This window comes from Lathyrus oleraceus, chromosome 5 (genome assembly GCF_024323335.1).
Source record: "Lathyrus oleraceus cultivar Zhongwan6 chromosome 5, CAAS_Psat_ZW6_1.0, whole genome shotgun sequence".
Lineage (NCBI taxonomy): Eukaryota > Viridiplantae > Streptophyta > Magnoliopsida > Fabales > Fabaceae > Lathyrus > Lathyrus oleraceus.
This window is the reverse complement of record NC_066583.1, coordinates 131,631,718-131,646,331: the sequence shown is the minus strand read 5'-3', so window position 1 is coordinate 131,646,331 and position 14,614 is coordinate 131,631,718. Positions and strand designations below refer to the sequence as shown.

At 40.9% G+C, this 14,614-nt stretch overlaps 1 protein-coding gene and 1 non-coding gene across 2 annotated transcripts; one reads left to right on the top strand and one right to left on the bottom strand.

Annotated features, from left to right (window-relative positions):
* Positions 1 to 237: 237 nt before the first annotated feature.
* On the bottom strand, positions 238 to 344 carry LOC127089750 (small nucleolar RNA R71). Its single transcript, XR_007791305.1, has one exon. It is a non-coding gene; the product is annotated as a small nucleolar RNA R71 (small nucleolar RNA).
* A 7,121-nt stretch (positions 345 to 7,465) lies between these two features.
* LOC127079231 (uncharacterized) lies at positions 7,466 to 11,443 on the top strand. Its single transcript, XM_051019640.1, has 4 exons — positions 7,466 to 7,741; positions 8,310 to 8,872; positions 9,011 to 9,908; positions 11,333 to 11,443. The coding sequence occupies exons 1-4, from the start codon at positions 7,466 to 7,468 to the stop codon at positions 11,441 to 11,443; spliced, it is 1,848 nt and encodes a 615-aa protein (XP_050875597.1).
* The last annotated feature ends 3,171 nt before the right edge of the window (positions 11,444 to 14,614 follow it).

Genomic DNA, 14,614 nt, shown 5'->3' with positions numbered 1-14,614 from the left:
TTTTCAGGTAGTCCTACAAACGACCCCGATTTACATTTGTCAGTGTTTATGCAGTACGCAGACACAATGAAAGAAAAAGGTGTCAGTCAAGAAGCGATTAGACTGTGTATTTTCCCTTTTTCCTTAAGAGATAGAGATAGAGCTTGGCTCCAGTATCTACCTTCAAACTTAGTAACCACATGGGACAAGTTGAATAAATTCTTCTTAGCCCGATATTTTCCACCAAGCAAAACAGTTATGCTAAGAGCTCAAATCAACAGATTTAAGAAAAAAGACAATGAATCTCTTTTCGATGCATGGGAAAGATACAAGGACATGTTGTGACTTTTTCCACACCATGGACTTGAAGAATGGCTGATTATCCATACTTTCTATAATGGTCTACTATATAACACTAAGATGAATTTAAGCGTTGCCGATGGCGGTGCTCTAATGGACAAACCTTATGACGAAGCTTATGAACTCAAAGAGAACATGGCTCAAAATCATTTCCAATAGGGAGGAGAACATGTTGTTGTAGAAAAATCAACTCCAAAAAGCGAAATGTATGAAGTCAATGGCATAGACCGCGTCAATGCTAAAGTTGATGCGCTTACTCAAAAGATTGAAAGCTTGGACATAACACCAGCAGCTACCGTAGATGCTATAACACCAAACTGTGAATTATGTGGATCCTCTGGGCACATAATGCTGATTGTCAGTTATTGGATGGTGTTCCCAACGACCAAGTAAATTATGCCCAAGAAAACCCATATTCAAACACTTACAATCCTGGTTGGAGGAACCATCCTAACTTTTCCTATAAAAGTAACAATACTTTGTTTCCACCAAACCCAACACCTGTTATTCCACCTGGCTATCAGAAAGGAGCCCTTGTTACTCCACCAACACCTAGAAAGTCAAATATGGAGATCATGATGGAAAAAAATATAAATACCCAAGCTCAATAAAATAAAGAATTTGCAAATCAAAATGCTCATACGAGTGAAATGATGAAACAATTGTCAAACAAGTTTGATGCTATGGCTACCCATAACAAAATGTTCGAAACCCATATCTTCCAAGTAGCCTAACAACAAGCCACAATAGCAGCCCCAGGTGGAGCATTTCCTGGTCAACCTCAACCAAAACCAAAAGGCCATGCTAACGCTATCACACTTCGGAGTGGGACAAAACTAGATGAACCAGTTGACCCAAGAGTTCAAAATCCAACCATGTATCAAAATTATGGTAAAGGATCCGAGAAAGTAAACAAACCAACTAATGATGGAAAGAAAGAAGAAAGTGGAGAGGCAAAAGATAAAGAACTACCTTAGGTGCCTCCGCCACCATACAAACCACCTGTACCTTATCCCTAAAGACTTGTTAAATCCAAAAATGAAGGACAATTCAAGAAATTCGTGGAACTTTTGAAGAGCTTAACATAACCATACCATTCACAGAAGCCATTACTCAAATGCATTCATATGTTAAATTCCTTAAAGAGATTCTATCAAACAAGAAAAAGCTTGAGGGTGATGAAATCGTTATGCTTACTGCAGAATCCAGCGCTATCATTTAAAATAACATGCCTCCTAAACTGAAAGACCCTGGTAGTGTTTCCATACCATGTGTAATCGGAAAGTTTATCATAGACAAAGCTCTATGAAATTTAGGAGCCAATGTTAGTTTAATGCCCTTATCCACATGCGAAAAACTCAATTTGGGAGAATTAAGACTAACAAAGATGTCTCTATAACTAGCTGATCGTTCCGTTAAATTTCCCGTAGGTATGCTAGAGAACGTTCCCGTTCATATAGGATAAATCTATATTCCTACCGACTTTGTGATAATGGATATAAAGGAGGATTCCCACATCCCTATTATTTTAGGAAGACCCTTTTTAGCCACAGCCGGAGCCATCATAGATGTGAAGAGAGGAAGGCTGACATTCGAAGTCAAAGAAGAAAAAGTTGAATTTCTCTTAGCTAAATTCCTATAAGCACCGATTATAGACGAGTCATTTTGTTTCTTAAACGTCATTGACGAATGTGTGAGAGAGATGGAGAAGTAACCATTTAAGTATACTGAAGTACTGAAGATTCCAACACCTCCTATATTCGAAGACGATAATTGCCGTGACATATGCGCAGATGACAGTCTAAGAGAATGTCTAGCACTAACCCAATATCCAATACCATGCCCTGAGAAACCTTCATTAGAACATAAAAACTACCCAAAGATCTAAGGTATGGATTCCTAGATACCGAGCTTGAAAGACCAGTTATAGTCAACGCTGACTTAGGACAGATAGAAACCGAAAAATTACTCCATGTCTTAAGCAAATATCCAACAGCTCTAGGCTATAACATCTTCGACCTAAAGGGAATAAGGCCATTTATATGTATGCATCACATTATGCTAGAGGAGGATTGTAAAACCTCTAGAGAGCATCAGAGAAGAGTAAATCCCATCTTGAGTGATGTAGTAAAAAAGGAGGTACAAAATCTATTAGAAGCAGGAATCATATACCCGATATCCGACAATAACTGGGTCAGCTCGATACATGTCGTTCCAAAGAAGGGAGGTGTTACCGTGCTTAGTACTGAGAAGGGAGAAACCGTTGCAAAAAGAAATCAAACTGGATGGAGAATGTGCATAGACTATAGAAAACTAAATAAAGCCACTCGTAAAGATCACTTTCCATTACCTTTCATTAATCAAATGCTTGAACGACTGGCTAAACATTCTCACTTCTACTATTTAGACGGATACTCAGGATTTTTTCAAATTCCTATCCATCCTGATGACCAAGAAAAGACTACTTTCACATGCCCTTATGGTACATTTTCCTATCGACGAATGTCATTTGGACTGTGTAATGCCCCTGCAACATTTCAGAGATGGATGATATTAATATTTGTTGATTTTATAGACGACATGATGGAAGTGTTTATGGATGACTTCTCTGTTTATGGGCAAAACTTTGAAGGATGTCTTTCGAACCTAGAAATGGTACTTGAGAGATGCGTTAAGGTCGATCTCGTATTAAATTGGGAAAAATGGCATTTCATGGTCCGACAAGGAATTGTACTTGGGCATGTCGTGTCCAATCGAGGAATTGAAGTGGATAAAGCAAAAATCAAAATTATAGAACATCTTCAACCTCCAAAAACCGTTAGAGAAATTTGCAGTTTATTAGGACGCGCCGTTTCTACCGGCGATTCATTAAGGATTTCTCTAAAATAACTAAACCACTAACGAGCTTATTAATGAAAGACGCTGAATTCGTATTCGACGAAGAGTGCTTAAAAGCTTTTGAACATCTATAGGTTTTGGTCGAAGTCGAAATACTTGAATGGTGAAGGCGGTCGTGGGCAATCAAAGAACATGTGTACTTATCTACCAACATGGGGGAAATGGACCGACACGTGTCATCACGAGATAGTTTTGTACCCCCCCCCCCCGGACGGTTACTTTTGAGTATTATTTAAACAAGTGTTAGGGGAGATTTTAAGAGGTGGAATTTTTAGTATTTGCAGTAGGAGTAAAACTTAAAGTACCAAAGCGTTAACGAGAAAAGAGTCATATCCCTACAAAAATGTACTTTTGCCTCCATTTACATTTATAAATCATTTAATCTTACCAAATTTACCTTTGATTTCTTTCTTTACTTCCCATGCATTCCTGTTTGTCTTAATTTTTACCACATTCCTAACTCACCACGAGTTACATTTACGCTTTTTAAACCTTTCAAAGACATTGCTTACCAAAACACCATACGCTCAAACACTAAGTCCAGGACTTTGTAGCCGGTCCTGCAAGTAACCCTCTCTAGGAAGGCTAGAGATTATTGACGAAACAACAAATTGGCACACCCGGTGGGACCTCGATAGTGTTAGGTGTATACGATTGCGCTCTAGCGTGGCGTCGACGATTTCAACAGTGTTTGTAGGGTCAATTATGACACCGTGTCTCCCATAAACGCCGACCCCAACTACCATGGTAATTGTTGGGCAACATATGCCCACTTTCGCGGTCCCCATGCACTGAACATTGGGAATGCCGGTTAAGTTTATGGTAAGTATACATAACCTCAGTTCGACTTACAGCAACACCTCATCATCTCCACTCCCCCGTTACCAATGGCTTGGACCTTTGGCAACCCCATTTGGTGGACCACCAGGTTTCGGACTTACTCTCAGTCAGTCCTAACTTTTACGTCAAGTTTTATCATCATCATGAGACAACAAATAGATGAGAGTACTCATGAAATGGTACAGATGATAACTCATCAAATGGGTACCATATTGAGGCCGTTGATCCAAGATTCGACATAGAGTTACCAACAATTGGCAACCGAAATGACAAGGATAGGGGACTTTTTGGGAGCCCCAAGGGCTCCGGTCCGCCGGAACCCTACGCCTCCTCCTCGACCGGAAACACTGGTTCGACAAGAGGAAATGACAGATGATACTATCAAACAAGAATATTAGGAATTTGAACAGATCCCAAGGATGGCACGAAGCCCCCCCGTGGTAATGGTTAATCGTACCCAGGATTCTGACGAGGTGGTTAGACAAGTTCGACACAAAGTAGCCATGAGGGAACAAAACGTATAAGCCATCGTCAAACGGATCATAGTGCGAAATAGAATAGGTCCATGCGTAAAGCGGCCGAATTACTCTTCACCTCTACCAGATTTTGTCTTACAGATAGAATTGCCCAAGGGGTGGAAAGTACCGAAATTTACCAAGTTCGCTGGGGATACTGAGGAGTCCACCATCAAACACGTGGCCAATTGCCAGACCGAGGCTGGAGACATAGCCAACAATGAGGATTTGAAGTTAAAATACTTCCCAAGTTCTCTTACAAAGAACACATTTACGTGGTTCACAACACTACCTCTATAGTCGATCCAAACACGAACACAATTGAGAGATTGTTCCATGAACAATTTTACATGGGGCAATCGAAGATTAGCTTCGAAGAACTAGCTAGCATTAAGCGGGAGGTTGCTGAATCAGTTGATCAGTACCTAGACAGGTTTAGACTGTTGAAAGCATGATACTTTACTCAAGTCCCTGAGCACGAATTAGTCGAGATGGAGGCTGGGGGTTTAGATTACTTTATAAGGAAAAAGCTGGATACTCAATATCTTAGATATATGGCCCAACTGGCCGACAGAGTTCGACGTATCGAACGCTTGAAAGTTGAGAAGTCCAAGGTGGGTCGATATCATAAGAAGGAAAAAGTTTCCTATATTGCAGTCAAAGGAGTTTCTTCCGACGACGAAAATATAATCGACAGAAGCAAGGTTAACATGGTAGAACTTAAGCCCGGGCCTCCGTATGTGTGTAAGGTTTTAAAACCCTCGAATGGTAGAAACCCCGTCGAACTAGAAAAAACAGACAAATACGTAGCTAAGACATATACTTTCGACGTGTCTAAATGCGACGAAATCTTTGATCTGTTAGTAAAAGATGGTCAGATTATGGTCCCTCAGGGTTTAAAAGATCCCCCTAGAAAAAAATAAAAAAAGGGGATTCTATAAATTTCACAATTTCCTTGGTCGCAAAACTCACCAATGTGTTCTTTTGAGGGATTTGGTGCAAAAAGCTCTAAAAGAAGGAAGGCTCTAGTTTGGCAAAGGACCAAAAATGTAGGTGGACTCTGACCCCCTGAAGGTGGAAGAAGCTTTATTATGGAGCCTCTCGAATGCATGAGGTTGAGGCTACTGATGGTCTCATAGAGGGTCTCAAACCAACTTCCTTAGCTGGATATTTTGAGGCTACTGATGGTCTCATAGAGGGTATCGAAGAAACTGCCTTAACTGAGTCTTTTGAAGTGCTGATGGTAGAAACTACTGAGGGTTTCGGAAATAAGGTCGAAAGGAAGGTTGAGTCGTCCTATCCCCAACTAGGAGAAAGTTTCTCTGAATTCCAAGAGAAGTGCAAAGAGAATGGGTAAAAGGCTCGGTTATGCCAAAAGTGCAGTGCGGTGTTCGACGAGAAAACCGCCAGGACATTGGAGGCAAACAACAAGGTTATGAAAGAGGAGAAACTTGTTTTCCAAAGGTTTGTGTTCGACAAGCATCGGGAATGTCGACGGAACGAAGATTATAGAAGGTAGTTTCAATGGTCTCGAACAAAGACCTTCATTCCTCCGACTGATGTTCCACAGGAAAAGTGGATAGAGTCTGTCAGCCAAAAGGGGGGAAAAGCCAAAATGGAGAGTGTTAGAGAAAGAAACAACATCTCCAGAGAAGAAAAGGGGTTATACAATATCTCCTAACTACAAAGGAAAGAATCTGATGACTAGGACATAGTGGAGACGCTGCCAACGAAACGAAAAAGATGGGAAGGATGTTACCACTCCCCAGTTGAAACCTTCGGAAACTGCTGGACAAAAGAAACAGATTCCAAAGGTCATAGGACCAGGAAAAATGGTGGCCAATCAGACAATGGCCATGACCGTCGACTTAACGGGAAATAAGGCAGTAATAGCCACTCAGAATGTGGAATGTTCGTTAGAGGTCGAGAAGCAGCCACGAAGCGGGGGAGAATCGAAGGAAGAAGAGCTCAGGTATTCCCCCCAACCAGAGGAAGGGGAGCCTGAATACTCCCACCATCTGATGAGGAGTTCGATAAAGACATGTACGCCGAAAACAATGATGACATTTATGGTGATGATTTCGTTGTAAACTGTGGCATTGTATCGATGTTTCCAGCTGAATACGACATGGTATCTGAAGCCTCTGAAACAGAGGGAGATTTTGTTCCAGATGAGACAGATGGAGGAAAACCTATATGCTACTATGTCATGAATAGCGACGTGGTGGAAGAACAAAAAGCTATGTTTGAAATACCCATCCCAGGGATGATGTATCATCTAAAGCCATTGTTCATCAGAGCAAAGGTCGATGGAATGGCGGTGAACAAGGTCTTTATCGACGGAGGAGCTGCAGTCAATTTGATACCCTATACTCTATTTAAGAAAATGGGAAAGGGTGACGAAGACCTTCGACAACACAACATGGTCCTATCAAACTATGAGGGGAAAGCCAGCAATATAATGGGGGTTGTCCAAGTAGATCTCGCTGTGGACACAATAACACGTTCAACACTATTCATGGTAATAGACTCCAAAGCCAATTTCAATCTACTCTTGGGTCAAGAATGGATCCATGGGATAAGGGTTGTACCATTGACGGTTCACTAGAGACTTATAATCTGGAGAAAGGACGATATCATAGAAAATATTGAGGTCGACCAAAGATATTATCGGGTCAATGATAGGGGTTCCAAGAGGTCTTTCGACCAACACTTGGTGAATATAACGCCATGTGATGACGAATCAGGCTCCTATACCTCCGCCAAAATTGGTCGAGTTCTAAACTTAGACCCTGATCATGGTTTCATATGAGATAACGAGGAAGACATAAAATCAGAGACGAAAATTCCACCTACGGGGTGCCCTGCAATCGATGAGGATGACTGCTGAGTCAGAAAGCTTAGCTCGAATTTTGGCCTATTTGGCTGAAAACAAGAGGAGGTCAATTCTGAAAAAAGAGAGACTTCAGGATTTAGCCTACGAGGCCGAAGGTTTAGAAAGTGGTCGACAAGACCAAACAATAGCTTTAGAAAGCTGGAGGCTTGATTGTATGTATGACAACGAGCCTTTGGGGTTCGAAAAGTATCCATTAAATGAGTCCCAGAAGATGCAAGCACAAGATCCCTTTGAAGAGATCGATCTGGTTGAGGTATTGAATGAATACAAAGACTTTTTTGCCTGAGATTATAATGAAATGTCGGGTTTAAATCGAAGCGTGGTGGAGCATCGACTGCCTATCCAACATGGGAAAAATCTAGTGAAGCAACACCCTCGATGATTTGCTCCAGACGTCACCTTGAAAATCAAGCAGGAGATCGAAAGACTCCTCATAAGTCGTTTCATCAGAACGGTGAGGTACGTCAAATGGTTGGCCAACATAGTTTCCGTCATCAAGAAAAACCGAACTCTTAGAATTTGTATAGATTTTAGAGATCTAAATAATGTCACGCCAAAGGATGAGTACTCGATGCCTGTGGAAGAAATGTTGGTCGATTAGGCCGCATGTTTTGAATACCTAAGCATGCTTGATGGAGACTCTGGCTACAATCAAATTCTTATTGTCGAAGAAGATGTCCCCAAGACAACGTTTCAATGCCCTGGAGCTCTAGGGACATACGAGTGGGTCGTGATTTTGTTTGGTTTAAAAAAATGAAGGGGAAACCTACCAAAGGGCTATGAATGCCATATTTCATGACTTCATTGAAAATTTTATGCAGGTGTATATTGACGACATTGTGATAAAATCGTCATCACGGGGAGAGCACCTGGATCACCTTCGATGCTCATTTGATAGAATGAGGAAACATGGATTTAAGATGAATCTATTAAAGTGTGCTTTTGGTATGCATGCAGGCGACTTTCTGGGGTTTGTGGTACACAAACGAGGCATCAAGATCAATGAGAACAAGACAAAGGCGATCTTAAACCTCAAAAGCCCATCGACAAAGAAGCAGCTCCAATCTTTGTTGGGGAAGATAAACTTCTTAAGAAGGTTCATATCGAATCTAAGTGGTAAAACAAAGGTATTTTTGCCACTGCTCAAAATTAAGAGGGAAATTGATTTGTACTGGGGCCTAGAGCAACAAGAGGATTTCGATGCAATCAAGGGTTACCATACCAAGCCTCATATTTTGTTACCTCCTAGTAGGAAGAAAAATATGAGTTTATATGTTGTTGCATCAGATACGACTATAGGGAGTATGTTGGCCCAAGGGGATATTAGTGGTGTCGAAAGACCCATATATTACCTCAGTAGAGTATTGGCAGATGCTGAAACTAGGTACAGTCTTATAGAGAAATTGTGCATATGTATGTACTTTGCCTGTATGAAATTAAAGCAATATATAAAACTAGTTTATGTTTCGTCTCATTACGATATTATTAAACATATGTTGTCTAAACCTATTCTTCTTAGTAGAATTGGAAAACGGGCACTGGCATTAACAGAGTTTTCTCTGACGTTTAAACCTTTAAAGGCTATTAAAGGCCAACCCGTGGTAGATTTTATAGTGGATCATGCCATGGTCGAATCATCTCTAACTGTGGTTGACACCAAACCATGGCATTTGTATTTTGATGGGTCGAGTCACAAAGATGGAACGGGAGTCGGGGTATTGATATTATCCCCACAGGATGGCCCAACGAAAATTAAGTACAAGATCAGCGAAAAATGTTCCAACAATGAAGCCGAGTACGGGGATTTAATAATTGGTCTTCGAATCTTGAAAGGGTTGGGAGCTAGCCGAATTGAGGTAAGGGGTGACTCAGAGTTGGTAGTCAAGCACGTCACACGCGAATACAAGTGCATCAAGGAAAGTTTGTTGAAGCATTTTGTGACTGCGACGCAACTATTAAAACACTTTGAGGTTACAGACATAAGGCATGTACCGAGAAACGAAAACCAAGAAGCCAACGAGCTGGACCAAATCGATTCTGGATATAAGATATATAAGTCGAAATTCCAAGATATGATTGAAGTTCGAGAGAAGATGGTATCAAACACACCACCACTAACAGAAGATATCCTCGACAGGAATAACAATCGTAATGAAGGGCTAGACAAAGAATGTCAGGAAGCCTATGGACTCAAGAAGTCCTGGGAACATGGAGTTTTCACTGTCAACAAATCATCCCCAACAGACTGGAGGAAACCGATTGTAGAATATTTAGAGAACCTAGTCGGAGGCACTAACAGGAAAACCAAATACAGAGCGTTGAGATATGTGTTGTCAGAAAATGAATTGTTGAAGAAAACACCAGAAGCTGTACTACTTAAATGCCTGGGAGATACTGAAGCATATTTGGCCATATATGAGGTACATAGTGGAGCCTGTGGCACCCACCAAGCAAGCAATAAGATGAAGTGGTTGTTGTTTCAGTAAGGGGTTTATTGGCCCAGTATGTTGAAAGATTGAATCGAGTTCACCAAGGGATGCCAAGAATGCCAAAGACACGCAGGTGTTCAACATATGCCAGCGAATGAGTTGCATGTGATCATCAAGTCGTGGCCTTTTAGGGGGTGGGCATTAGACGTTATTGGAAAAATTCGACCAGCCTCGTCGAAGCAACAAAAATTCATCCTAGTGGGGATAGACTACTTCACAAAGTGGGTCGAAGTTGTCCCTCTGGTAAAGGTGGATCAGAAGACAATGATTGAATTCATCCAAAAACATATTGCATATAGGTTTGGCATCCCAGAGACCATTACCACAGATCAAGGGTCAGTGTTTGTGGGACAAAAGATGTAAGAGTTCACTGGCGAAACAGGTTTCAGGTTGGTTACCTCCACACCTTACTACACACAAGCAAATGGCCAAGTCGAAGCGGCCAATAAAGTGATAATAAGTTTGATTAGAAAACATGTTTCCAAAAAACTGAAGAATTGGCACAAGACTTTGGATCAAATCCTATGGGCCTGTCGAACGTCCCCAAAAGAGGCAACAAATTCGACACCTTTTCGACTAACGTTTGGGCACGATGCCATATTTCCAATAGAGATCTGCTTATAGTCTGTCAGAGTACAACGCCAGAACGACCACCAGTCGGAACAGAATTGGAAGATGATGTTTGACGAATTGGTCGATTTGGACGAAGAAAGATTGGTTGCGGTGGAAATGCTGGCACGACAGAAGGAACGTGTGGCCAAAGTATACAACATAAAGGTGAGGGAAAAAAACTTTACTGTCGATGATTATGTTTGGAAAGTAATCTTACCTATAGATCGTCGAGATCGAACTCTAGGTAAATAGTCTCCGAAGTGGGAGAACCATTTGAGGTAATCCGAACATTCACTAACGATGCATATGAGATCAAAGAGGTTGATGGGGATCAAAGGGTCTTAAGAGTAAATGATAAATATTTAAAGAAATATAAAACTATGCTACAAGAGATCCAAATCCAAACATAACAAGATTCATTGATTCTTTAAAGTGGCCCAAAAGGGCATTACAAAACATGGTCGACATACCTTACAAGAGAGATAAAAAACAAAGGAGAGATCAAATAGGGAATCTAGACTTAAAGTCCTCAAACGAGGTTATCTCATGACTAATCTTATCGTCTAGAGAGACCTTCTTTCAACGCAAGTATTTTATGTCGACCTCGATCTCAAGGGCTCTTTCCCCATGGGATATCCCCTTTAGGGCCTCATTGTCGACTGCTTCTTGCGCAGGAATTCCCTCAACCGTCTCCAAAGAAGCTTTTTGCGCTTCTAACTCATCAATCTTTTTATTAAGTTCAGCTATCTAGGCTTGATAGTCGGAGATCTATTGATCGAAGGCTCCCCGCTGACGAAGACGATCCTCCTTCTTGTGTTCAAACTTGTCGGGCTTTCATTCACATGCCTCAATAGAGTCTCATTCAAGCTTTGCCTCATTGAGTTTCATCTTAATTTGAAGGTCAGCATTTTGTCAAAGGTTAAGGTCCTTGACGAGTTGTGTAAAGAAGGCCTCAAACTTGACAAAATACTTGACCATTGAGGCAGGAAGATCATGGAGGGCAAGTGAGTCGAGGAATTTAAAAATATCATGAGTAAGTTTTCCTTATTTTTCAAGAGCGCATAGAAAGTCTCCATCGAAGAGTGACGCCTTCAGTTGCTAAAGAATGAAAATAACCTCAACATGTAGCTCTAAGGAAGCAACGACGGTCGAAGAGGGGAGCGGCGCATCATTCGACAAACGGTGGATTTGTTGTAACTTCCTAAGGGCCTCAGTGAGGTTCCTTTGCTTGATGATCCTGATTTCTCTCGAAGTTACAATGCTAGTCGAAGCACTTTCGTCAACCACGTTCGGCAGATTGAGAGTTGGTGGAGAAACATGAGTTTGAGGAACCGCTGGTGAGGCACTTTGAAACTCAGCTTGCCGTTGTGGACTCAAGACAACGTCGTCTGAAGGATGGCCGGTCTTATCTCTGACCATAGTTTCAACCTTAATCTAAGAGCCCACGGGTCCCTGAAAGATAGAAGTCTTAGATCACACGACGAAGAGAAGCCCATAGTTGACGGGGAGGAGTGTTGACGAATACCTGAAGATCCACAGGAGGTGGAGAAGCGGTGGGAGTCCTTTCTGAATTACGAGGAGTGAGAACTTCCTCGAGATCGTCTTTGATTATCGGGGAAGCCCTTGTAGCCACCTTCGTCGGAGTCTTCTTGGCTTGAGCCTTCTTTCACCGCATAGGGGTAGGAGGAGTTTTGGGCGGGGCTTTCGACATAGAAAAAACGTGCGAGTGCACACTCCCGTCCTCATTGTAAGACCTCAATTTTGACCCTGAGATCCCTCACGCTATCTCATTATATGCATTGGCTTTGGGGATCACACCTTGGCATCCTCTTTACCCCTCATTCATTGTGTTTGCATTAGGAGAGATCACCAAGCACCTTTGATTGTGATATACTTTATTTTTCTTTGTTTACTAACTAAAATACAAAAAATATGTCTATGTATAACTTTATTTCTTTTGCAGGTAGTGTGTGCATCCACCAAGGCCTTGTCAAGCTCACAACTAGGGTTTGAGACCTTCAATGCAAGGAGATCAATCAAGATATGGTTCACATTGATTCTAGACATCATATATGGGTCCCCATAATCTTAATTTGTCATTTTGATCAAGAATTCATCAAGAGTTTGAAGCATATTTCCCTTGGAAGGCCTAATTCATCTAGGTATCTTGTGTGACTTCCTCATCAAGTTTCTTCATCATTTGATCAAATTATTTCAAGGGATAATTTATATTATATCACATTATACATATATGATCCTCCATGAGTCCAAAGGATCAATAAAACTTCAAGTTTGTGAGATGGCTCAAGATGGTTGACCAGAGAAAGTCAACTGGGGTTCCCTAGACCCTATCTCCTACAAGTTTTGTCATATGAAAATAATTCCAAGAGAAACGTTATTCCTTATGGCATTCCAAACAAATTTCATGTTGATATCAAGATCTAGTTTTTCTTGGGAAGTCATTTTTTATGGTAAAAGATTATAGGTCATTTTGTCTGAACCCTAGTTATGAGGGCAACTTCCAAGGACCATAACTTGCTCATTTTTTATGATATGAAGGCCATCCAAGTTCCATGATAAATTTTAAGATGCCTTCTCCAACTTTTATTCCTTGAGAAACCTCAAATTCAACTTTCAAGGGCATGTTCCAATAGGAAACATTATCGGTCATTTTGGGCCATTACCTTTGAACAAGAGATTTTTATCAACTTCTAAAATGCATAACTCTTTCATGCCAAATCCAAATAAGGTCCAATTTGTGACTAAATTGAAGAGGTTTGAAAGAGATACAACTTTTATGAAGTAACTTATTCCATTTGAAGCCCATAGCAAAAGTTATTCAAGGTGGAAGAAGTGAACATTTGACTTGGAACTTAGAAAAATTTCAAATATGTTTGATTTTCCAAACTTGCACCTCAAAATTCTTCATGATACAAGTTTCAAATGGAAACGTGTTCAACATGAGAGTTGTTCCCCTTTATCTCACATTTCCAAAAAGTCCATTATCACCTCATTTGGACATGGATTGAATGAATTGCGCATGGCTTTTCTTCCAGGTTCCATTTGGATGAATCTCATGACCACTTTTCATTTCCAATTGCATGACTCCATGACACACTTTCAGCATTGCTCATGACTGATTTTGGATCTTTTGACATCATTTGATGGGCCTATTATATGCCCATGCATCCATGCAAGTGATAATTACTATTTTTGGCATTTTGATGGAAGTGTGTGGAAATCAATTGCATTGCCTATAAATACAACCCCTTCTGCTCAGAATTGGGGACACCTTGCCCAAGCTTTGATCCTGTAACCATACCCCTCACCATTAGAGGATAAACTTGAAGGTTTTCAATTGAAAATCAAATTTCAATTTCACTTCTGTTTTGAAGTTGAAACTCCAAGAATCCAAGCCATTCTCTAATCCAATGCACTAAATGCAAGCTTCTGAAGTTAAGCCAAGGCCAATTGGAAGCAAGATCAAGCAAGATTCAAGCTCCCTCGAAGGTGATTTTTCAGAAACTTTCTCTCTTAGATTCTCTCTCAATTCTTCACCATTCTCTTTGATTTTTGGTTGGCTGAAGTCCTACCAATGTAGGCAACAAGATTGAGTTGTTTCGAGGTCAAATTGAAGCAACTCAGTTCATGGTCCTCAAAATTCAAATCCCCGTATCTTTTGATATACTTGGAATTGGAGAAAATTGAGGCCAAATTCGAGTTCCTGAGCATTTTTTATTTGAGATAGTGTCCTTGCTTTTCATTTTCCGTTGAGATGAAGGTGGACCAGTCTGGTGTGGTTCACCAGAGAAGATGACCGGAGCCCTATCTCCGGCGGTGTGTTGGCACGCCTCCTGACCATCTGATCATGTTTGAATGTTTTAATCTGAGTCATTCCTTTGAATTACCACACGCACATTGATTTGACTTGAGTCCACAATGGATAGCACGCACGTGGCCATCAGATCTGCCACCTCAATTAATGAGTGAGACTTGATGGCCCTTGTTTTTTTCTAATTTCTTTT